This window comes from Suncus etruscus, chromosome 17 (genome assembly GCF_024139225.1).
Source record: "Suncus etruscus isolate mSunEtr1 chromosome 17, mSunEtr1.pri.cur, whole genome shotgun sequence".
NCBI lineage: Eukaryota > Metazoa > Chordata > Mammalia > Eulipotyphla > Soricidae > Suncus > Suncus etruscus.
The window spans coordinates 64,180,864-64,204,165 of record NC_064864.1 but is presented as its reverse complement, the minus strand read 5'-3'; the positions used below and the strand labels follow the sequence as shown (position 1 = coordinate 64,204,165).

The 23,302-nt window shown below is 38.9% G+C and overlaps 1 protein-coding gene and 1 non-coding gene across 2 annotated transcripts in view; one reads left to right on the top strand and one right to left on the bottom strand.

Annotated features, from left to right (window-relative positions):
• The window catches only part of RAB11FIP2 (RAB11 family interacting protein 2), a 36,758-nt gene extending 14,420 nt beyond the window's left edge, over positions 1–22,338 (top strand). The window contains exons 4-5 of the mRNA XM_049764470.1: positions 15,617–15,662; positions 21,369–22,338. Of these exons, the coding sequence (XP_049620427.1) occupies positions 15,617–15,662; positions 21,369–21,596 (274 nt within the window). The 3' untranslated portion in view covers positions 21,597–22,338. The remainder of the gene's footprint in view (positions 1–15,616; positions 15,663–21,368) is intronic.
• LOC125995536 (small nucleolar RNA SNORA5) lies at positions 19,282–19,409 on the bottom strand. Its single transcript, XR_007491039.1, has one exon. It is a non-coding gene; the product is annotated as a small nucleolar RNA SNORA5 (small nucleolar RNA).
• Positions 22,339–23,302: the final 964 nt, after the last annotated feature.

The following is a 23,302-nucleotide window of genomic DNA, read 5'->3' as shown; positions in this document are numbered from 1 at the left end:
TATGTGTAGGAACAGAATTAAGTAAAATGAGGATTGTTCCAATGATGAGCCTTCAACTGCTGTCTTAAATTTAATGAAAGACAGCAGCACTGTGAAAATGATTCCAGTGTCAGATCTGGAGTCTTAGCCATATCTGGCATTTAGCATTGATACTTTCGATTTTTGTTTCTCACATGACTTACTTTAGATTTTTGTATTATCAAATAGAAAGAAACTTTTTTCATTTTAAAGCATGCTAGTATCAGAACTAAGTTTTTGTTTATTTTTTATTATTGAAATACACTTTGGTTTCTCGAAATGCAAGATTGTGAACATCCAAGTCCTTATGGATTAACTCAATTATTGGGGTATGACAGTAATCTCTGTATGTTTTTCTATCCAGTGGCTTTACCAAATTTCCACTCTTTTGGACTTCTTTTGCTGGGTTCTTTTTAAGGGTACTGCTTCTATATTTTTTTTACTACTGTTTACCTTGGCCTTGTGTATTGATGTGTATCAGTGCATAATTCATATTCCATTACTTTTGATCTAGCATCCTCTCATATGGGCTACTATAGTCACATCTCATATCTGGTGGGCATGTTCTCTGTGGCTGCAATGTTTTAAATGGCTGCTGGCAATAGAAAAGGAAGCAACTGATTGGATTGTGAAACACTGATTGTAAAATATGATTGTGAAAATCTTTTTATAATTTCCCCTAGTTTCCAAAAATGATAAGTATTTGACATTTGTCTCTTTGAATTTATCCTTTAAAGAATATTTACTTCTCAGAATTACACTAAAAATAATAAAGTAATATATGCACTATATTCTATAACATGCACATGTATTCATGAGTATGTTATGTTGTTTATGATATTACCTTGTAATAAAATTTTAAAGTACTTCCTATAGTGTTTGTACTATAAATGCTCATAAATTGTCCTGCTAAAAATGCTAATAACACCACTTAAATAGCAATGGCATGAATTAATTAGACTCTCTTTGAATAAAATTGCATTCAGATTCCATTTTGTTTCAGGTAGTTTGTGGGCTTCTCAAGCTGTGGTCTTGGCAGCCACATCACATCCAACCAGACGCTTCAGTGCCAGGGCCTGAGGATGCGGCACTGTTGGGGGATTTCCTGAACCACTCAACCCTAGTTCTTGGGGACTTCCAGGACCACATCCAGGAGTATTCAGGGGCCCCAGGTTTGCACCCAGTGATGCTAAGGGTACCTTTTGATGCAGTTGATTGAATTGGTCTCAGATGGGAGCAAAGCTTTTGCCATAACCCTTTAATTCTCTCCAGCTCCTCAAATTTAGATTGGGCGGGGGGGGACTTCCCTGGCAGTGCTCATGGGTTATTCCTGGCTCTTTGCTCAGAAATTGCTCCTGGCAGCCTCGGGGGACCATATGGGATGCCGGGAATCGAACGTGGGCTTGTCCCAGGTTAGCAGCTTGCAAGGCAAACACCCTACTGCTGTGCTATTACTCCGGTCCCTAGATTTTTTTTTTTTAAGGTTGTTTGAATGAACATGTATATTGTTGTTTACTGGGATTTAAGGGCCTAAGTCTTTAAATTTAGGAAGGACTAGATTCTTAGTAATTCTGAACTAGGGAGAGTTATGTAAGCACTGACCTCCATCAGATCTATCTGAACCTTGCTGGAGATGAAGGTGATTCTGGACCTGTAGAATGGCCGTCTCCAGTACACTAAGAAGTTCTTATAGGATAAGACCTGTTAGCTTGCTCTCCACTAGGAATATGATTTATAAGTCAGGGAATGAATAATTAGGCCATTAATTAGTAATTAGTCAGTAGCAAGAAAACTCATGAAAAGCTTTTGAAGAAATAACAGTGGTTGCTGTATACTATTATGTCATCAGCTCAATCATTTAGTAACCTAACCACTTATTTTCTATTTTGCTCTGGTCACTTCCTGAAGAAGGAAGTTTCTTACTGTATGGCTGTGACTTACTGTAGGCTAAGAGGGAACCAATGAAGGGGCACTCTTAGTGACTGGGGGTGCCTTGTGTCGACTGGGAGTGCCCTGAAGTGACTGCCTGCACTGGTGGAAGCACCTCCTCCTTAGAGAATTTGGTGGCATGGGGACATTCAGGTACATCACTTGCATTTGTGGGCTTGAGGAGCAGAATGTCTTTGTTTTTTACTGATTTTTTTTTCAAAAATATTTTGTGCCCAAAGGAAATTTTACATACACAGCATTTATTGTGAATGAAATTTAACATTTGATTTCTTCCAAGGATTTTTATGGTCTAACATGAAAATGAGAATAGTGTAATATTAATAGTAATAGAATATTTTGTAGGGAGTAGAAGTTATTTTTTTAAGAGTTCATGTTTAGAAATTCAAAGTCTAGATCTTTGAGCTGTAAAATGGAGATAAAGACCTTGGTGTTGTGGCGGGGATGAAGTGATATGGAAACAAGTTAAGATGCCAGGAGAGTGTCACAGTGAGACTCTTGCTTCCTTTCGTCTTTTCATACCACATCTGCTGAGTATGTCATAGTTGCTTTAAGTAAGCTTGGTGAAATTTCTTCTAAGTAATGATGTCATCTCAACTGAAAAAAAAATGGTATGTAGATGTCAAATTTAGGAGCTCTGTTGACCTTGCGCTGACAAAGATGATACAGTTGTAAAAAAGAAATAAAATTAAGAGCTTTTTTAGTTTTTTTTTTTCTTTTGATTTTGCGGCTATACCTGGTGGTGCTCAGGTCTTACTCCTAACTCTCAACTCAGGGATCACTTTTGGCAGGGCTTCTTGATCATATGTGGTGCTGGGGATTGAACCCAAGCCAACTTTATGCAGTACAAGCACCAACAGTATTATCACTCTGACTCAGTTTTTCTAGCTGTTTTCAAGAAATAGTTCAAAAATAACCTAATGAAATAAGCTGACACTAAGATTAAGTATCCTGAATATTAATTAGAAAATAAATGCTGTTGCCCTACAAGGCAAAGCATTTATAATTACTATAAAATCTAAAGGAATGATCTTTTTTAAGAATGATTTTTAAGGACTGCAGTTGTTTTTGCTCTTCCTTGATTATTCATTGCTTTTCTTGTACATGAACAGTTTCATATTATGATACAAACGATGCATATGGCAATATCTCTTTAAGACCATACATAAGTAGATATAACACTTCGTTCTAATTGTGACAGTTAAGGAATGCTGATGGAGATAAAAATTTTAAAGAGTTAAGTGTTTTGAGATTACAGAAGGAGATGATTTAACAGAATCTCTAAGACTAGGATTGTGGAAAGTGAAAGGAAAGAACTTTTATGAATGGTAGTTAAAACATGGAAAGACAGGTAGAAAGGAGCGATTTAATTTCAGTGCCTCTCAGATCCACCTTACCCAAACCTGTGTAGGTTGGAAATCATAGTTGAGATGGGATATGTTACTAGAATGAAGACTTTTTTGCATCTAATTCTCCAGAAAATACCAAGATTTTTCAGCATATAAATGTTGTGATTGAAATATGGTCCAGGGAAACTCTGGATAAGTATGTTTTTGCCTCCACATTATGGACCTGGATAGGATGAGATACTCATGAATCAAAACCAGACGCTAGTAAGGCCTTATTTCTAGTAAGACTTCTGGTTTAGAGCAAAACACTTTTGCAATGAAAAGTAATTTTAATTTGTAGCATATAGGACTATGGGGCCCGGAGAGATAGCACAGCAGCGTTTGCCTTGCAAGCAGCCGATCCAGGACCAAAGGTGGTTGGTTTGAATCCCGGTGTCCCATAGGGTCCCACTTGCCTGCCAGGAGCTATTTCTGAGCAGACAGCCGGGAGTGACCCCTGAGCAACGCTGGGTGTGGCCCAAAAACCAAAATAAATAAATTAAATAAAGTAGCATATAGGAATAAAACAAGTGGGGAAATTGTATCATAAGAAATTTGTAAACATTACAAGATCTAGCCTAATAAGAGTAGATATCTGTTCTTTCAAATCTTGAGTAGTTTTTTCCTAGTCTGATAAAGAACGTTTCAGAAAGAGTTGGCTAGTTGAATAGTACGTCATTATATTGAATAGTATGTGATTTGCAATAAAATCATGTATTTATCTACCTTTGCTGGTGTATATTTTCATACTAAGGAATATATTTTGTTTTAGCAAAAATTTGTAATTTGGTAGATTTGTAGACTTTCGAGTATTGAGAGTGTTTGAAGGCTGCATGTCTCAGTGACCAGCGGTGCCCTAATCATACATCTGCCCTGCTTCCCAGGACTGTGTTCAGGAGGCCAGGCTAGTGGCAGCAGTGGAGGGACCCTGGGAAGTGTGTATGTCTCTAAAGGTATCACAGTGGATGACAAGGCTCAGAGTGGTCAAGGCTGCTGTGAATCTTCTCTGGTTTGTACCTAGTGTAGAGGAAGCCAGATCAGCTTGACTTCCCCTCCGATGTTTCCAATGGAAGTGTCACGTTTGCCTTGCATGTCCTAAGTCTGTCCCCATGGGGAAGATTGATCACTGATGCTAGATCAGCCTGGAGCATATGAGCAGACAGATCCTGTGCTGCATCTTCCCCATCCAGTGGCCAGGTGCCTTACCTTAGCACTCCAGTCCACTTCTTTTTTTTTCATTCCTAAATGAGATTGAACTTAGTTCTGCTGGTTTCCACCTCCCAAAGAGACCTGGATGTGTGGAAAGAGGCAGGTTGGCCAGTTTCTACTTAGTTCCAGGGTACATGCAACTTGCCAATTTTCCAAAAGAAAAAGAGTTTCTCTTTTTGGGGTGGGATGGTGGTGGTGGTTGTGGTGGAGTGGGAGCCACATCTGGCAGTGCTCAGGGCTTACTCCTGGCTCTGTGCTCAGGGATCAATCCTGGTGGTTCTTGGGGGACCATATTATGGGGCTGGAGATTGAGCCCTGATGAGCTGTATGCAAGGCAAGTGCTGTATCACTGTGACATCTTTGCAGCCCTGAGTTTATCAAAAGAAACATGATTATAATATAAAGTAAAAGGTAAAATTTTGACTTTTTTTTTTTTTTCTTTTCGGGCCACAGCTGTCTGCTTCCGCACTCAAGAATTACTGTTAGCCATGCACTGGAGACCATCTGGGATGCTGGGGATCGAACCTGGGTTGGTCATGTGTATGGCAAACACCCTGCTTTTACTCCAGTCCTTACCTGAATTTTTTTAATTAGATTTGAGATGCCCCAGAAATGCTATATATGCTGCTGGATTTAATTCTCATAAGTTAAAATTGTGAAAGAGAATAAAAAGAGAAACTTAGTATTTCACCTTTTTGGGGGGCTATATATGGCTTGGTACTTGGAGATTGCTCTTAGCTCTATAGAGGTGGGTAATCATCCTCTCAGAAGGTTTGGTCCTTCTGTATGAAAAACTTGTACTCCAGACTGTGAGCTCTCTCTCTCTGGCCTAGAACCTGTTTTGTCTTAGATGGATAAAGAACTTAAAGAATCCGGGATGTACTTAGTTGGGAGCTTTGTGGATTCTGGAACTTCCAGAGTTTGGAAATATCTGGATTCTGATTCACTATCTTGAAATATTTTCTTTACCAGGAGAAGATGGAAGTTAAATATAATTGAATATTACATTCTTGATAAAACATGCCTTAATTTCCTGGACACCTTTAAACTTTCAAGCATTTAGACTTCTTCATAAACATATTCATTATGATGTAATGAAAAGCAACTGACCCTCAGATTGCTGTCCGTGAGTTTTGGTGTCATTGACCCCATATTTAATTGTTTGGCCTATGAGATCTCAATAAAAAAATTTCCTATGAGAATATTAATAGGTAAATTACTGTTAGTCCCCATAGACATTTTTGTATGAGGTTTTCTTTTTGCCATCCAGCAATTTGTTGTACATGCCCAGTCCCAGGGGAAAGAGCATAGTATTTTAATTTATTATCTATTAATTTGATTTGGTGCTGAGTTAATTTGCTTTTAGTAAAAAGAAAGAGCAGGCCCAACCTTGATTTGCATCTGGCCCCTGAACTGTGTCTGCGTGTGTAGGAAGCAGGACAGACATGTAGGGATGTTTACTTCAGTGTTTAGGTCTGTACAGAGGCCCATAAGGAACATTTCCTTAAGCTCCTTTAATGCGAGTCTCTTTGAATACATTGATTATTTATTTATGGATTTATCAGAAAAATAAATCAATCTGAAAATTATATTGTCAATGTGAGTTTAGGAATAAGTCTACTTATCGTTTTTTTTCCTTTCTTTGTGAGTCTTGCCAGTGGTTTGTCTATCTTCTTTTCTGAGACCTGAAAAACCTTTTACTAATATAGTATTAACTCTGATTTAAGTAATCTTTGTTATTCAGAAAAAGATGATTTCCTTTGCTCTTCTGAATTTAGTGTCCTGATTTTGTTGTTAAATCTCATATTAATACTGTCCATTGATTATATAGTCAACAATTAGCCTACATTTTTCCTAATTGATTTAACTCACAGGTTACTAATGTTCTGGATGGTTTTTAAGCATCTGCTAATGTCTTGACAGTACACAAAATGCTATAAGTAATAAGTTTAATGACATATACTTCCTTTAGTAGCTTACAGTAGAAACAAATAGAAAGTCTGGATAGATAGAAAGATAAGTCTGGATAAGAGAAAAACCATAGGCAAACTTTATTCATTTTTTTTATCTGTATATAGATTCTATGTATATATTAATAGACTGTTTTTAGAGGACTTTTAGGTTACAGCAGTTGGATAGAAAGAAGAGGAGTTCGCCCCTATTCTCCCCACCCCCACCTGCTTGGTCTCACCATGACTCAAGTCCCTATTAGAGTGGTAGGTTATACTTCCTGCAGTGGATATCCATAGGGATGCCCATCTCTCTCTCAAAGCCCATTGTTTACATAAGGGCTCTCTCCAGGGGTCGCACCTTCTACGGGCTTTGATGACCTGTGTCTACCATTACAGTGTTAGGCAGAGAATTTGTACTTCCTGTAAAATCCCCCAGGCCTGGCTGTGTGTCTCCTCTTTCCCCAGCTGCCACTGATTATTTGACTCTCTTCATATTTTTACCTTTCATAGAATAATGTTATGTAGTTGGTCTCCACTGTATGTGGCCTTCTGAGGTTGGCTGCTTTCACTTAGTCAAGTATTCATTGAAGTTTTCTCGATATCTTTTCATGGCTTTCTAGTTCATTTCTAGATTAGTATTGACCAGTCTTTTAATGTCAGTGTCTGAATCCTAAATTCTTATGACCTCATAGGAGACCATGTAACTGAATTGGGGGGTGGTTACAAATTTTATTTAAAAATGAATTTGTGATTTACTATCATTAAGTGACTTAGATATCTGTTTTATATAGCCAGGGTCATGTAGCATTTTCTCAGATGAAAAGGGATCATAAATAGAAAAGAGGAACATTGTTTTCTACCTGTTTACCTAGTTAATGGGGTTTGGGGAGATAGTACAGGGGTTAGGGTCCTTAATTTGCACATGGCCCATTCTTGTTTGATCTCTGATAAGTCCTCAGTGCCAAGTCCCCCACTTCCAGTGTCACATGATGTATCCCTGGAGGCTCCCATACTGTTGAGATGCTGTAGTGGTCCCTAGCACCTAGCACCTTGGTCCTTTCTACCTATTTCAACTACATGGCCCAGTAGGGCTCTGGACCCCCAATAATCACACTTGGGAAAGCCTTCCCCAAATTTTATACCCCCCCCAATATAAAATACTCTAGTTGTTTCTAAATTTGTTCAGCTTTGAATAAAGCTTATATAGACATTTGCAGATTTTGTGTGGACATAAGCTTTCAACACCTTTGGGTAAATAACCAAGGAGTATGAATGCTGGATTCAGTGGTAAAAGTATGTTTAATTTCTTAAGAACCTTACAAGCTGACTTTCAGAGTGACTGTTTTGTTTCCCATCAGCAGTGAATGTAAGTTTGCGCTGCTTCCTTTCCTCACAGACATTGGAGGTGTCTGTGTTCTCTGGCCTTTGTCCATTCTTACAGATTTGCAGTTTGAATTTGACTTTCTTGATGAATAGGATGTGAAGCATCTTCTCATACACCTGTTTGTTAATGTCTGTTTTGGTAGTAAGTTGTTGTTGAGCTCTTTGACTATTTTTCTATTGGTGGTGTTTTCCATGGCTGAGAAGATTTTGTATATTTTAGATAACATTCCTTGATCGGGTATGTCTTTTGCAAATATTTTCTTTTTCTCAGTAATTTGTCTTTTCTGCTTTTTAGCACAGTTTCTTTCTGTAAGGGAGGAAAAATTCATTTAATTAAGCCCAGATTATCTTTTCTTTCGTGTATCATGACATATCTAAGATATTTTCAAACTTGAAGTCATCAAGGTTATTCTCGTGTTATGTTCCCAGTTTCTTAGTTTTGCATTTTATATTAGGTCTGTGGTTAATTTTGACTTAATTTTCATGAAAGGTATGAAGTCTGGTTGTTTGAGTAGATTTCTTTTTTTTTTGGGGGGGGGGGGGGTTTTCACACCCGGCAGCCATCAGGGATTACTCCTGACTCTATGCTCAGAAATCGCTCCTGGCAGGCTCGGGAGGCGATATAGGATGCCGGATTTCAAACCACTGTCCTTCTGCATGCAAGGCAAACACCCTACCTCCATGCTATCTCTCTGGCCCCTTGAATAGATTCTTTGTATCTGTATAGTACATTGTCATATAAGACATTATATACATTTCATGTAACTTTTTCTTTTAATAAAAAGCCAGTTCTTATACTGGGTGGTGGACTTTTTACTTAATTAAAAAAAACTAAGTTATAGGGCCCAGAGAGATAGCACAGCAGCATTTGCCTTGCAAGCAGCCGATCCAGGACCAAAGGTGGTTGGTTTGAATTCCGGTGTCCCATATGGTCCCCCGTGCCTGCCAGGAGCTATTTCTGAACACAGCGAGGAGTAACCCCTGAGCACCGCCGGGTGTGGCCCAAAAACAAAAACAAAAACAAAAAAAACTAAGTTATCAAATGTAAAGCTTATACATAGGTTGTTCCTGGGTACTAGGCCATGGGTAATATATCTACAAAGATAAAGAAGCCAAGTCTAATTGACTTTGGAAGCCAGGAAATGTTGGCCAAATGTTTTTTGACAGGTGAATGATAAGGTTAGACTGACATTTGCCAACTCCATATGGGTCACAGGTGTGGGTCCAATTTGACATGGACCTGAAACCGCTCAGGGCCAGTGGCAGTCTGGGAAGGAGCCAGGTGGTGGTCAAGAGAGTAAAGTCATGATGTGGAAACTGAGACTCAGATAGAGGTGAGTGAGGAGAATCTTGAGACTGCTAGCTGAGGGTTGGAGCTGTGAGTGTCTCTAAGACTTCACCTTAAGGGACCAGAGCACCTTTTGGAGCAGATGGAGGGGAATCAGGCAGCTGATAAAAAGAATGGGATGAGACCCAGTAACTTTGAGCTACAGCCCAAATAACTAATCCAAGATTTTTACTGCTTTTATAAAGGTGGTCTTTGAAAGGAGAAAGAAATTATGATTGAAGATCAAAGACTTGGCAATCATCGGTTCATATAGTAATGGGGCAGTGGAAAATTGCCCATGTAGAGTAGAGAAAGGAGTCCGAAAAGAGGATTGTAAGGAAAACCTTGTCTTTTCCACCTCCCAGAGAAAAGAGAAAGAAAAGGAGAAGGAGCACTGGGAAACAGGAGAAATTGGGCTCCCTGCTATGCAGAGGGGAAAGTCAAGGCCAGTCTCTGGTGTCCTCTGAGGTGCAAAAATAATTTGTCAGTGACCTTCTCAGAGAAGAAAGGAGTTTGGGGGGGCAGGGATGGTGTTCAGGTTAGAGACAGTAAATGAACAAAGTAACTCAGGCGGCAAGCATTACTTGGGAGGAAGCATCAGAGATTGGCAAAATTGAAAGGCTTTTTTTGGTGGGGAAATGTTTGAGGGATAGAGGGCTGTAAAAGACTGGAGAGAAGTGAGAAAAATCCCAATAGATTAGGAGACAAGGGGGTCTCCCTTTGAGGGTCTACTACGCTGGTTCTCTGAGAGGGAAGGAGAGATCCGAGCTGAGATGGCTGAGATCCTGATCTGATTTGGAGGAAGAGCTTGTCAGAGTAATGGCGCCCACCTCAGTAGTTGCTGTTCCTTTGGGAGCATCTCTAGAGAAATTCTGATCCATGTATCCTCAGTTGTAAGGCAGTATGTGAACATGAGATGGCATCTTTCCAGTCCACATCACTGAGGTAGAACTGAAGGAAGAACCAACCCTTAATAATGTAGCCCTAAACTAAGAGTGAATTTAAACATAACAGACCCCAGCTCTGTGAATGTGAGAAGTTTTAAAGGAAGGCCAGGCATTATTTTATGGTGAGTAGTGAATTGTCATGTACAAAGCAGGAGAGGATGTATATTTTGAGAAGACAAAAAAAATCATATTAAACTAACATGATTTATGTTACGGAGCCCAGAAAAGTAGATACTTCACATGAATAATCAGGCTCACATTGTTTACTTTGGATCTTTCTTCCCAAAGAGAAATAGAAAAAACCTTTGTCCTCAACCATTTTAAATTACACAGTGAATTGTTTATGACATTTATTGTATTTTCATAGATTAGAATCCCAGCAGGAAACAGATGCCAGAGAACAAGCAAATGTAGGAAGATTCTGATGAGATGAGGGCAGCAGGGTGGTAGGGGGTTCAGGATCCCTGAGAAGGCTGGGAGAGCACTAGGGATAGCTGAGCCTGACAGTTAGGACTATGCTCGGGTGCCCTGGGTGAAGGCACAGCTGGGCTGTTGTTAGTGGAACTTAGGCTGGGCCCGGGGATCAAGAGCCACTTCTCAGTCAGAGCTGTAGGACAAGGAGAGCAAGGAGAGTAGCTAGGGCAAACTGGCAGAGGGTCGAGAGAAAATCGGCAACAGCTCTTGTTCCAGGAAGTTCTGATGGGAAGATGCCATAGATTGTGCTGGAGGCCTAGAGCCCAGCAGAGCACTCATTGTGGGAGACAGAGAGAAACTTTGTAGGAGGTGGCATACTAGAGGTTCACAAACCGAGACTGAGTGGGGTATCTCATCATGACTGACTGACTGACTGACTGACCGACCGACCGACCGACCGACCGACCGACCGACCGACCAACCAACCAACCAACATTTAGTGGCTGGTACCACAAACAGCTTCAGCACCCTCGAGGCCTATTTCCTCTTCTGTGGCTGGAGAGATAGGAATGGTGCTCATGGGCTGAGAGATAGCACAGCAATAGGCGTTTCATAGCCAACTTGAGTCTGACTCGGGTTCAGTCCTTGGCATCCCATATGGTCCCCCGTGCCTGCCAGGAGCGATTTCTGAGCACAGAGTGAGGAAAAATCCCTGAGCACTGCCGGGTGTGGCCCCAAAACCAAAACAAACAAACAAACAAAAAGGAATGGTGCTCAGTGGGGTTTCTCTGAGGATGAACTGAGTGACCCCCTTACCATACCAGTGTCCCAGATGAGGGTTTCGGCCCTGTCCACATCACTGGTGGTTAGACTGGTGTCCTGCATCCTGGCTGTACTGGAAGTGGGGCCTTTTCTGTTTCCCTTTTCAGGCTTGTTGAAGGTTTCAGAGTTCAGGCTCTACTAACAGCCTCTGTCACCCCTGCAACTCCATGTGTTACCAAAGTGAGGCTGCCAGGTTTCAAATCCACTCATTCTCTTCTGTTGAAAATAATTTGTCAGAAGTTCGTTTATGATGAAATGTGTATTTTTTTTGTGCATGACAGAAGTAATCTAGTGGTGTTCTGTTCACCCCCATTCTCCTCTGTCCCCTCCAGTTGAATGGGTTACCTCTAGATTCTGCACAGAGCAGAATTGGTACTCACTGAACAAAGTGGGTTTGGTTGTGACCAAAATGGATCTAACTTTATAACTTCAGCAGTAATGGGATCATGAGGCTTAGAGAGAGAGATATTGTGGAAATTACCATAATACTTGCTTTTAACTGCTTTCTAAAGAGTTTCAGGTATTGTTGTGTGACTTCTCATTGAAAGACTGGAAATCCTAGAGCCAGGAATTTACACAGTTTTCATTATATTGTACTAACAAGACAGCTAATCAGTTGTACTAGATCTTTGTTCTTTTGTGTGTTTTTGTCTTGACCAACACTTTGTACTTTTTCACTTTTGATAAAAGAAAAGAGACTCAATAGTCTTGTCCCTTTCTTTAGGATTCTCCTGGAAAAGTTGGATGCATGGAAAAGAAAGCACAAAGATTAAATGTTGGACCAGTGTCAGGTTTTTACTGGTTGACTTATTTCCTCACTCATTATTTCTTCTAACTTCAAAAACTATGGATAATTGATTATTTAAGAAGCAGTATTAATGGTTCCTAAAAGTAAAATATTTGAATGCTATTCTTTTTAAAAATTGAAATTAGCATTTGCTAGAAAAATTGTTTTAATGGGGAAAGGTCACAAAATGAAAATATTCAGTCTTTTAACTTGTTTTAAAATGTAAAGCATTTTATTAACTATAAACTGTTCTAAGTATAAATTTACAATATTTTTAAATGCTGTTACCCTTTAAATTAAACTTCTGGAGTTTAAATTTGGATAAACTTGTTGAATGTCAGCATGTCTCAGTTTATACCTCATTAAAAATACTGTTTTAAGACAAAACAAAAACTTGTCAGCCATTCAGCTGAGCAGTAAAACTCTGTCATTCAGTATCTTGTCTGACTGAGGACAGTAGTCCAAGGAGAAAGATATCACAAATTGGTGCCACACTTTGATAAAAAGAGACATTTTATTTTTCACCAGCTAATTTAATCCAGTTCAGTTAACTCTTCCCCCCCCCCCCCCCAAGAACCCTTCAGAAAAGGCAGCTGTGAATGACTGAGCTTGTCATGTGGTTGACATATCAGTGTGTGACTCTAAAGGTGCTGGGCGGGAAGGGCACAGCTTTTAGATTCCAGACAATGCCCAGTGCTAGAGCCCCTGCCCTCACACCCACTGCCAATTCTCTCACTTGACACCCAGGTACAGTGGGGTGGTTGGGGCTTGGTGCTTGCGACCCTTCTTTCAAAGGCTTGTTTTTAGTTCTCAGACCCTCTTTTCCAGGTTGTCACTGAGATTCATTTTAGTGCCAGAGGCTGGCACCACTGGGTAGAACAGTTGCTAGTTGAGTGATTTGGATAAAACTCACCTCCTTATTGCACTAAATAGTTTGCAGGTATATCTGGATCCTAGTTTAGATTCTGGTGGTGGCAATACAGTCCTACATGACTTTTTTTTTTAACCCCAAAGACAGTATTATTTGGAAGAGAAGAGGCAAATGGTTGGAAACTGCTCGTGGCTCTTGCCCAGGACCTTCATATTTTGTTTTGGACCCTCCTAGGCTTCTTCCCTCCCTGCTTCCCTTGCTTTCAGGGTCTTTGCTATCTTGCATTCCCTCTGCATGTGGCCATGCTGGATGCTTTCAGGCTCACCTCTCTGGTTTTGTGTCATTTTCAGTTCTGCTTTCCCTTGAATTCCACGTGCCTTGGCCCATTGCTGCTTTTCTCTGTGTGTAAAAGTTTGACCCCAGGGACCTACTTACCTCTTCCCTATTCTTCAGAATAAGACGTTTGTTTTCTGCTCAGAACATGTGGCGGGTGTGTTAGGGACCTCTCCCGCAGTGTCCCTGTATTGTGCCACACGGTTGGGTCAGATGTTGGAGCCACACAATTAGCAACCTCCTACCCCCTTGCCAGCCACTTTGACTTGTTTCCTTATTTTGAAAAATGAACATTAGACATTCCATATGTGCTGTGAAGATTGAAGAGGGACATTAGGGACATTATTAGGGACATGCTTAGAAAAGTGTCTAGTTCAGACTATGTGATCTGTACGTGTTTATTAAGAGTAGTTTATTGGCCACATTTTCTTCACTAGCCCCATACTAAATGAACCTGCCCCAGGAGTTTCAGATAGGAGATAGTGTTGTTCTGTTTTGCAGATGAGAGGGTTGCAAGCAGAGATTCCAGACACTTCCTAGATGGCACACAGCAAGGAGAAGCAGAATCTTGGTGACCATGCCCTGCGCCACTTTTCTGCTTTTACTCATCCTTGTAGAGTAGCAAAGCAAGCCCAAATTAGCCAGTTGACAGCAGTAATGGGCTGAGGTGCCCTTTCTTTCGGGCCCTTGTGTTGGGCACCTTGGACAGGAACCAAGGAGAGTGGCAAGCCCATGTTTGCAGCTGCTACCATGACACTCACTCCAGGCTAAGTTGGGCTCAGTGACAAGGTCACTTTCAGATTTTGTTCTGGGGTTTTCTGTTTCCTTAGACTCATGCGGTTGGTATCATAGGATGGTAGGAGAATGGGAGAGAAGACATGCACATTAGTTGTGCCTGTCTAACTGGCACATTGCAGGTAGATAAAATGCCTGTCTTTTTTTCCATCACCCAACTCTACTGGAGTGCCACATCTGTGCCCATGAGTCCCAAGAGGGCAGTGTATAGTGCCAGGAGCTGGGAGGGCAAAACTTCTGAGGGAACAAGTAATGCTAAATCATGCTGACCATTTTCCCCATGGCGCTGTGCATGTGTGGGTCGGAAAGTTCAAGTCCGAGACACACACCTTTAATATAGGAAACTTTACAAACTGATTTTATTGTGGCCAGTGTTCAGATTTTCATACACAGTCAGAAGTTTTAAAAAATTAATTTTAGAAAATATTTCAACTATTCAGTAATGCACAGAGAGTGAAACAAGTATAAATAAATATATATATATTGTTTTATGATTTAGTGGGGTGGGGTCTGGGGGAGGTTTGAGTCGTACCCTCCTGCAATGCGCAGTCCACTCTCAACTCTGCTTGGGATCCCATGCTGCACTGAATAGTGTCAGCTGGATGGAAAACAAGTACCTTAACTGTCTCTGCAGTTGTGATTTTAAATAAAAGGATTGCTAGGATGGTAATGCTTCGCAGAAGTTCTAATGGTCAGTCATCTTAAGTGCTGGGCAAAAATGAGACATGAATAGGAACGATGAAATATTTACTCATCAGGTGGCTTTGAAGTTTCGCTTCGTTTTGGTTGGAGCCCCCTTAATGGACAGCGTTCAAAGAAGAAAAGGATTCTGGTGTTCAGCTGTGATGTTTTCTCACTCTGCGTGTGGAAGAAAACCGTTTTGTTTTGGTTCATTTGGGTATTTAACTTTTGAAATCACAATAACAAATGTGCTTCATATGACTTGGAATTTATTCTCACGGAGATAATAACATTTAGAAGTGAATGTTGTAGTACGTGTAGAATTTTTAATATATTAGTGTAACTTAATATGAATTCCATCCAGCCTTCTTTGCTTAATTCTCCACTGTCCTGTTTAGAAAGCCCCAATTAAGTCACCTGTGAAAATAAAATGAATAGCTTGTTATGCAGAATTTGATTTTAGGGAATATCTCACTGCATAGAGTCCCTTATGTTTTAGAAGCTACATTTTTCATAGTATATTTTCAGGTTTGTTAATATCCTTCGAAGTTTAAAATGTGTACGTAAATAAATTTAAAATGTTTTGTAAATAGTGACCTTCTATATTCAGGATTAAATTTCATCAGACTGATTCAGGACATTAGAAATTGTTACTGCAGTGTTGGTTAAAAATGTCTTTTTTATGTTTGCTCCCACATGGACTATCATATCCTTGAGAGGTTTATGTTTGTCTTTTTCTCAGTTTTCATGTGAATCCGACAAGCAATGAAGACCTCAGGAAAATTCCGGTGAGTTTCCCCGAGAGCTATAGAAATACAAGAGGCTAGTCACAGGCCTCAGCCTCTCCTAGGCCTGTGTCTGGTGCAGCCTTCGCCTGTAGATTGGGGTGGGGGAATTGGGGTTTACCGAGGGCCTCTGGGGAAAAGGAGGGACAGATAGTACCAGGCTTGGTTTTGATCTGCCTGTGATGCGTCTGCTTTGTGATCTCGAGAAGCTGTGGCCGAACCGCTGTAGGCGGAACTGAAACCTGCTTTGATTGCATATACAAGACGTCTATTTGCAAGTTAATCTGAAAGCTGAAAGTCAGGGTCAGTGTTAAGAGTTGCACACGGGGGCAAACGGACTGTTGTTGCTGTCATGACAAAGACCGAAGTAAGAGAAAACCTGAAGCTCACATTCTGCAAGAGCAAAAGCATCCTAGCCTGGAGACCAGCACAGTATTAGGAGCGAGTTGGGAAGGTTCCTTCCCAGTCAGCGCAACCAAACGCCTTAGCTTGGCTGCTATTGACCAGCTGAATTAACTTACACATTTTGCAAGATGATGCAGGTATCTGTACTTTGTTGTGTGATTTATAGTTCTGCTTGGCATCTCAGTTCAGTGTGCTATTGCTCGTTTCATCAAAATATATATAAGCCTTAGAAAATAAATTGTTTTACAAAATTATGGGCACATGTTTTTGGTAGAAAACGAAATTCTCACTGAATAACAGAAATAGAGCCTTTATTCCAAGAGACTGACGGTTGCTTTTTCAACCATCTGTCCTTAATGTGTGTGATCCAGATGTATTATAAGATTTTTTTAAACAATAACATGTCACAGTTTTCTGTGATGTGATATGCCTAAAAGATATCATGGTGCTGTGTAAACCATTCTAAATGGAGTTATTTGTCTTTAAAATTGTAGAAAGCAATTTGGAAGTGGAGGGTTTTCTACCATGTTTTTGCTGCTTTATGTAAATGACATGTAAGTTTTGATATTTCATAAATGCTCAAACCTTTATAATATGGCAGACTGGTGAGATATGTCAGAATATATGAAGTTAGCCTTTGATCAGATAATAAAATGAATTCTATCAGGCGGTTACTTAATCTCAAACAAAATGCAACATCAAAAAATCGATTTAATGTGCAGCTATTGTTTATTAAGTAACCTTAATTACAATTTCTCTGTGCTTGTAAATGTACTTTTCCAAATCTTGTAATTTATTGCTGTAAAAGCATCCTTAGAATTCTTTAAAGAAATAAAATGTGAAAATTGTTTTAGTTAAAGGATTTAAAGGTGATAAAAGAATCCTTGATGTGTGATTATTTTCCTCTGGAATACTAACTATTCTAAATGACAGTTAAAGGATTACTAGGTGTTGCTAATTCACTGCAAGATACAATTAAGAGGAGAAAGCTCATCCTCATACTGATCATTATTGAGGAGAAGTATTTGAACAATTTTTATGTTGAAGATTATAAGATGTTTGAAGTAATTTACATTAAGTTCTCCAGTAATAGCCCTCCACCAAGTTATTTTTTCCCCTTCTGGACATAGTATTTTATAATTAAGTTTGTATGTCTTATATGCTAGTGCCAACACCTGTCGGTGAAAGCACAGTGTTTAAACAGGAGCAGTAGCCAGTTGAAAGGGCAGTGTGAGCTCTTTAAGGCCTAATTAAGAGCTGAAAGGGAGATGAAGGGAGTAGGACAAAAGATGTGAAAGTAGCTGAGATGATATTCCCAGAGCAAAGTTCCTCATTAGAACAATAATGAGATGATCGGAGAATGCCAAGCCGTCATCTTATCTCTCTCTCTCTCCCCCCTAGAAGCCTTGGATGTCATTTTGTACCCCACCAATATTTGGTTACCAGGACAACCTTTCTTTAAATCTTCAGTTATTTTGAATCCTGATAATTTGCTTTTGTTTAAATTTAACTATTGTTAAAAAAAATACATTTTCTAGTTTAAAAGGCTAGATAGACTATGTGTAAAGTAAAAATAGTTCACTATTAATTCTCAAAGTCTTTTGTCCAACTATATTTAAAAATTTGTAATCTAAAACACCATAGAATAATCCTGTTACTCTCTCACCCAGTCCCTGTCTTTCTTTATTTGCATATGAAGATTTTTAGTAGAGGTTGGGTAGGAATGAGAAAGGATCGATTGAGAAAAAGGGAAGAGAAAAGTTGTCCATTATTCTCGTAGAAGAAGAGTATCTCCAAAGCATGTGTGCTGCTTGGAGTTGATGAAATAAGTTTAGGTTCCAAGTTTGGGGTCGTAGGTTCTTTATCAGACTGGGAAGCTCTTCATATTATACATCTTCCCCCAAGAGGAACATCAGAAGTATTTTTTGAGAAATCAACTTTATATTTCAGATATTTTTTAAAACGTATATTGTAGCTGGAGCGGTAGTGCAGCGGTAAGGCGTTTGCCTTGCTTGCGGCTGACCTAGGATAGACCTTGGTTCGATCCCTGGTGTTCCATATGGTCCCCCAAGCCAGGAGTGATTTCTGAGCGAATAGCCAGGAGTAACCCCTGAGCATCACCAGGTGTGGCCCAAAAAAACAAACAAAAAAACAACATAGATTGCTAACGAAAATTAGTTAATTTCCTATTAGTTAATACTAATTTTTATTATTTTATTTAAATATTAATAGTATATATAAACACACACAGCAATGAGAGACAGTTTATCAATTACTGTAAGCATTTTATGCCTAAAAATCGAAAGGTTAACATGTTTTTCAAATATAGGATAAAATCTGGAACTGAACATAAAACTGTTTTTAATTATTGTATATTCTTTTCCAGAATATCGTTTGTAGTACATGTGTTTCTAAGATGTTTTCCTGCCTAGAAAGTTGATGCAGAAATTTAGGGTAAAGTTTTCACATAAAAGGACAAATGGAAAATGTATCAAAAGGTCAGAAATATATTGCCAGGAAGTCTGTGTATATAGTATTTGAGTGTGAGGACTCACCGTCTGAAATTGTGGCTGGAAGCATGTTGGACTGAATGTAATGATCTAGGATAAGAACTTGTGATTTTGAAAAACTCAACTTTTGGATTGGTTTATATCGCAGCACTAAGGGACTTACATCAAAATAGAATTTTCTGACATGTTTTAAGAAAAATGTTTCAAAAAATTATGTTATTTTGTAAAACTGGAGTAGCGTTAACTTTACAGCAATATAAATGTGCCAACTGCATCACTTAGTTTGAAAAAAATCAGTTTATATATATATATATATATAATTTGATGAAAAAAAGTAAAATAAGCAACTAATTAGTTATGAATCACATTTGTTTAATTTTATTAATCCCTGTAATTCTCATGTACGCTTATATATATATATATATATATATATATATATATATATATTTTTTTTTTTTTTTAGTAAATTTGTTATTCAAAGTCACCTTAGTTGGACATTATTACTTTTTTTAAAAGCTGCTCCAGAAACTCACTTTGTAGACCAGACCTTTTAGAGTTTAAAAGGCCTTGGAGAACTTCTCATTTATCAGAAAAGATACACTTAAGTTGGTTTCTTCTCAGATATCTGCAGAATTATTTAGGTTAAAATAAGAAATGTTTGCTTATTTAAAAAAAAATTATCCCTATAGTTTTGTTCTTTTTTTTTTTAATGTCTAACCAAATTTATCCCCAAGGCCTGGGAAGAGGACCAGGGCCCTGGAGTAACAATGTGTGGCAGCCTTGTGGGCCAGTGTCTGTCAGTTGGGAGGCAGTCACTAAATTAAGCACAACTGCAGGATAACTGCAGGATTTATTTTGTTTCACAGAATAAATCATAAAAAAAAAATGTGGTTAGGATATTCTAAATCTCACATTACTTAACTCACCAATTAAACATGCTATCAAATAGGACAGGGTTCTCAAATATCTATCTGAGGGAGAGGAGAATAAAAAGTAAACCAACTCTTCAACTTGCCATGTAGTTTTGTAGAGAGATTTGTTTTAGGCACACAAGTATTGCAACTCCCAAAGCTGCTTCTGTTCTCAGTTTTTAATAAGTTGTCTTACAGAATAATAAGGATATAATGCTTATATAATAATAATAAGTCATACAGAACTCAAATTCTTTCCCTTTAGTATCTTTTCTGTTTTGTTAATTCATACAGAGTCTGCTACTAGCTCAAGTCCTTAGATATTTTGGCTATTAGGTATTTTATAGCTAATCTTAATGGCTCAAAATAACCTTGCTCATTACTGCTATTTTCATTTACAAGTGCTTAGCTGTCATTTTCCCCTTAGATTGGAGAATTTTCTTAGTTCGGTGTTCTTAGTTCCATCACTGTTAGTATAAAAGTCCTTCATAGCATGCAGCATCCTTCAGGAGCTCTTTGGAATCTACCAGATTGGCCTCTCTTCTCTCCCTCACCTGAACCCTTTTTCCCTATTCATCCATTGCTGGTTGAAGGTTCCTGACCATTGGATCTCAACTCCTATTTCCTTCTAAGAACAAGCAGAGCCCATTGCACACTTCTGCCTGGCTGACTTTCAGAGACTTGCTCCTAACTCTATTTGCCCTCCTGTCCTGAGCAGTCCTGTGGCTTATATGTTTCTCAGTCTTGATATTCCTTTCTCCTGGTACCTGAGCATCAGCTTGGTATTTACATTTCAGTGCCTGCAAGATCAGGGTCTCTGGAGGAGGAGATAACAAGTTACTCTTCTGGGACTAGAGCCTAGTTCAGTAGGTACAGGTGTTTGTTTTGCATGTGATTGACCTGAGTGAGATCCCTGGCACCCTGTGGTTCTCTGAACCCCTCCAGAAGTGATTTTAAACCTCAGACCTAGGAGTAAACCCTGAGCAGTGCTTGGTATGGTCCAAACTCATTCTTCAGCCCACCCCCAACCCCAATAAAGGGCAAACTTCTCCATTACTGACAAAAACTCTTAGACTCAGAAGATCCTGAAAATGAGTAAGACAAAATGTATTAACCATTTGAGGAAAAACAAGAAGTAAAGGCCTTTCTTAATTCCCATTGCTCAACTCCACTGAGCATCAGAAGTAGAGACCAGAAGTACTTAGGAAAGACCCAGTTGGAAACCAAGGCAAATAAGGGAATTAAGACAAATCATGTAGGATTTGTTAGGAGGAAGTAGATGAGGAAGTGGGGGAGGAAAAGGAGGAAATAGACTTAAGGGAGAAAAATTTGTGCTTCTAATTTAAGACAAGTGACTGTAGGGATTTCATACTGGGATACCCATTGATTTCATTCTGATTGCCTCAATTTCCTAGTAAATTGAAGAAGCAGATTAGATAGTGCTTCTTTATATAATGATCTTCAGTAAAAAGCCAAAGACATATAGTTCAAAAACTATTCAGTGGTAGTGGCTTCATGAAAACTTATAGAGACCTTCAGTATTTATGTATTTTAGTTGTATTTATTGTAGAGCACTTATCCTTTATTCCTATGTTCCATTTCCTAATTTATGACCATATTTGCTGTGTAAAAAGTAAAAAAAGAATTGAGAATCAAATCAAATCTTCATCCACTTTTTATCCTAAAAGAAAGAGTACCTACATCTGGAAACTGAAGCCTCTAAAGCCTCATCCATTCTGCACATTTTACACTAATTCTAGCCAAGAGCAGGGGAAATAGTAAATTTGGGTTTGAAAAGACAAAAATTGAAGTTCAAAAGAAAAATGTATTTTTTTCCCCTGACGTCATGTCTACACAAGTGACTGTCTTTTCTTCTGTTGCAGGACAGCAACCCTTTTGATGCTACTGCAGGGTACCGGAGTCTGACCTATGAGGAAGTGTTGCAGGAGTTGGTAAAACAAAAAGAGCTTCTTCGAAGAAAAGACACGCATATCCGAGAGCTGGAAGACTACATCGACAACCTCCTGGTGCGGGTGATGGAAGAGACGCCCAGCATTCTCCGAGTGCCATATGAACCTTCCAGGAAAGCAGGCAAATTTGCCAATAGCTAATGGTTGGTGGTGTTGATAATTGGGGCAAAGAAAGAGGTGGAGGAAGGAGGGGAAAAAGAAGACTGCAGCCCTTCGAGAACACTATCTCTGTCACATTTCATTACCTGCTCCCCTAAATTGTGAAAACTCTCCTGTAAATATTAGCAGGGCCTCTTCAGTTCAGCCCTGCAAGTGAAAATGGGCCCCCTTTTCTCAATGAATGAGAAGTTCTCTAGGATTCACCTAGGTGCTGGTGCTGGTTCACTAATCTGCCATAAGCCTAGAAGAAGCTTCAGAAATGTCTGGAATATTTCTCAGGAACAGATTTCTCATAAAGCAGAAATGATTCTGTTACTGGTTTCTGAGAAGTCGATTTATAGACATAGTTAGAGACAGGAATTCCAACCCTAAACACTACTAAAATAGTTCATATTTTATATGTAGGCATACATGGTTGTAAATTTATGTATCACTGTATATCAAATACATGCATATACCTCATATATACATGTGTTTCTAGAATATTTAGAAGCAACTGGTTGCCTCTGAAATTAAGGTACCAATTTCTACATGGGAAATGGGAGTGTTCTCTATGGATACCCAAGGAATTGTCACCACTACTCTTAGGGCTTATTTGAGAGAAGATGCTTCAAATCAACCCGGACTAGGTGACCCTGGGTTTCAGAATGAGCTGTTCTTATCCAGCGTTTTCGGAATGATACAATCCCAAATTGTCCTTGAAGGCTAACCTGTTTTAGGAAACTTCCTTCAATCTCTTAATAGCATGTCTTTCTTGAATTTTTTTAAGTCTTAACATTTGAGTTTTGTGTAAGCTTTAAGCAGAAGATAAGTGAATGCAGTTTTTGTTGTTGTTGTTGTTGTTGGGGTTTTTTTTTTTTTTGAGCTTCTGCATGCCTTTAAGTACCTAGCAAAGAGCATATTAGGAAGTTGTAGTTGAAGGTAATTTGGTGGGGATGGTATGTTGGGGGAAGGGAACTAGGCAGATAGTAGGAATGAAGAAGTAGGCTTGGCTTCAAGTTTCATAAATAATAGGACCGACAGATGGTTGCATTTGGGTCTGAATCAAAATAAGAGGTACTGAAGGAGGAAGATGAGTGTATAAACCAGACCTTGACTGGCGTGGCATCATTCATGATTCTACACCTACCTTCTGGGATAGGTTTGTTACAAAGCCATTTAGTTGACTTTTTAAGTTTGCTGCCAAAATGCTGATGATTTCTGAGAATTTTCTTAGATACGTGTATGAAATTTACTATTTAAAGTGAAACAGTGGTATAAAAATGTTGCTCATCGCTGCTTTTTTTCTTTTATCCTTGCACATCTAAAATACTGTGAAACTTTTAATCTCTGTTTTCTGGATTTAAAATGTAAAGCTGTATATGGAGACTTGTATTTCCCTGTCTTTAATGAGTTGCATTTTTGTCTAATATTTATCGCTTCCAAGACTCAATTGGTTGTGTAATATAATACAGATATAATATTGCTCCTTTTAATACTTTGAATGTTACTACTTGTTCAAGTTTATATTCATAAACTAAAATCCCATTTTTTATTTATAGGTTTGTATAGTTTTCCTAAGAGAACATTTTGAAATTATAAAAAAATTTTTCCCCATAAAACAGTTTTTAAACTGAAAAAATGAAGGAAAAATACAACTTTTGCCAACTTTTCTCCCACTTAGAAATTTCTGTTGTAAACAGCAAAAT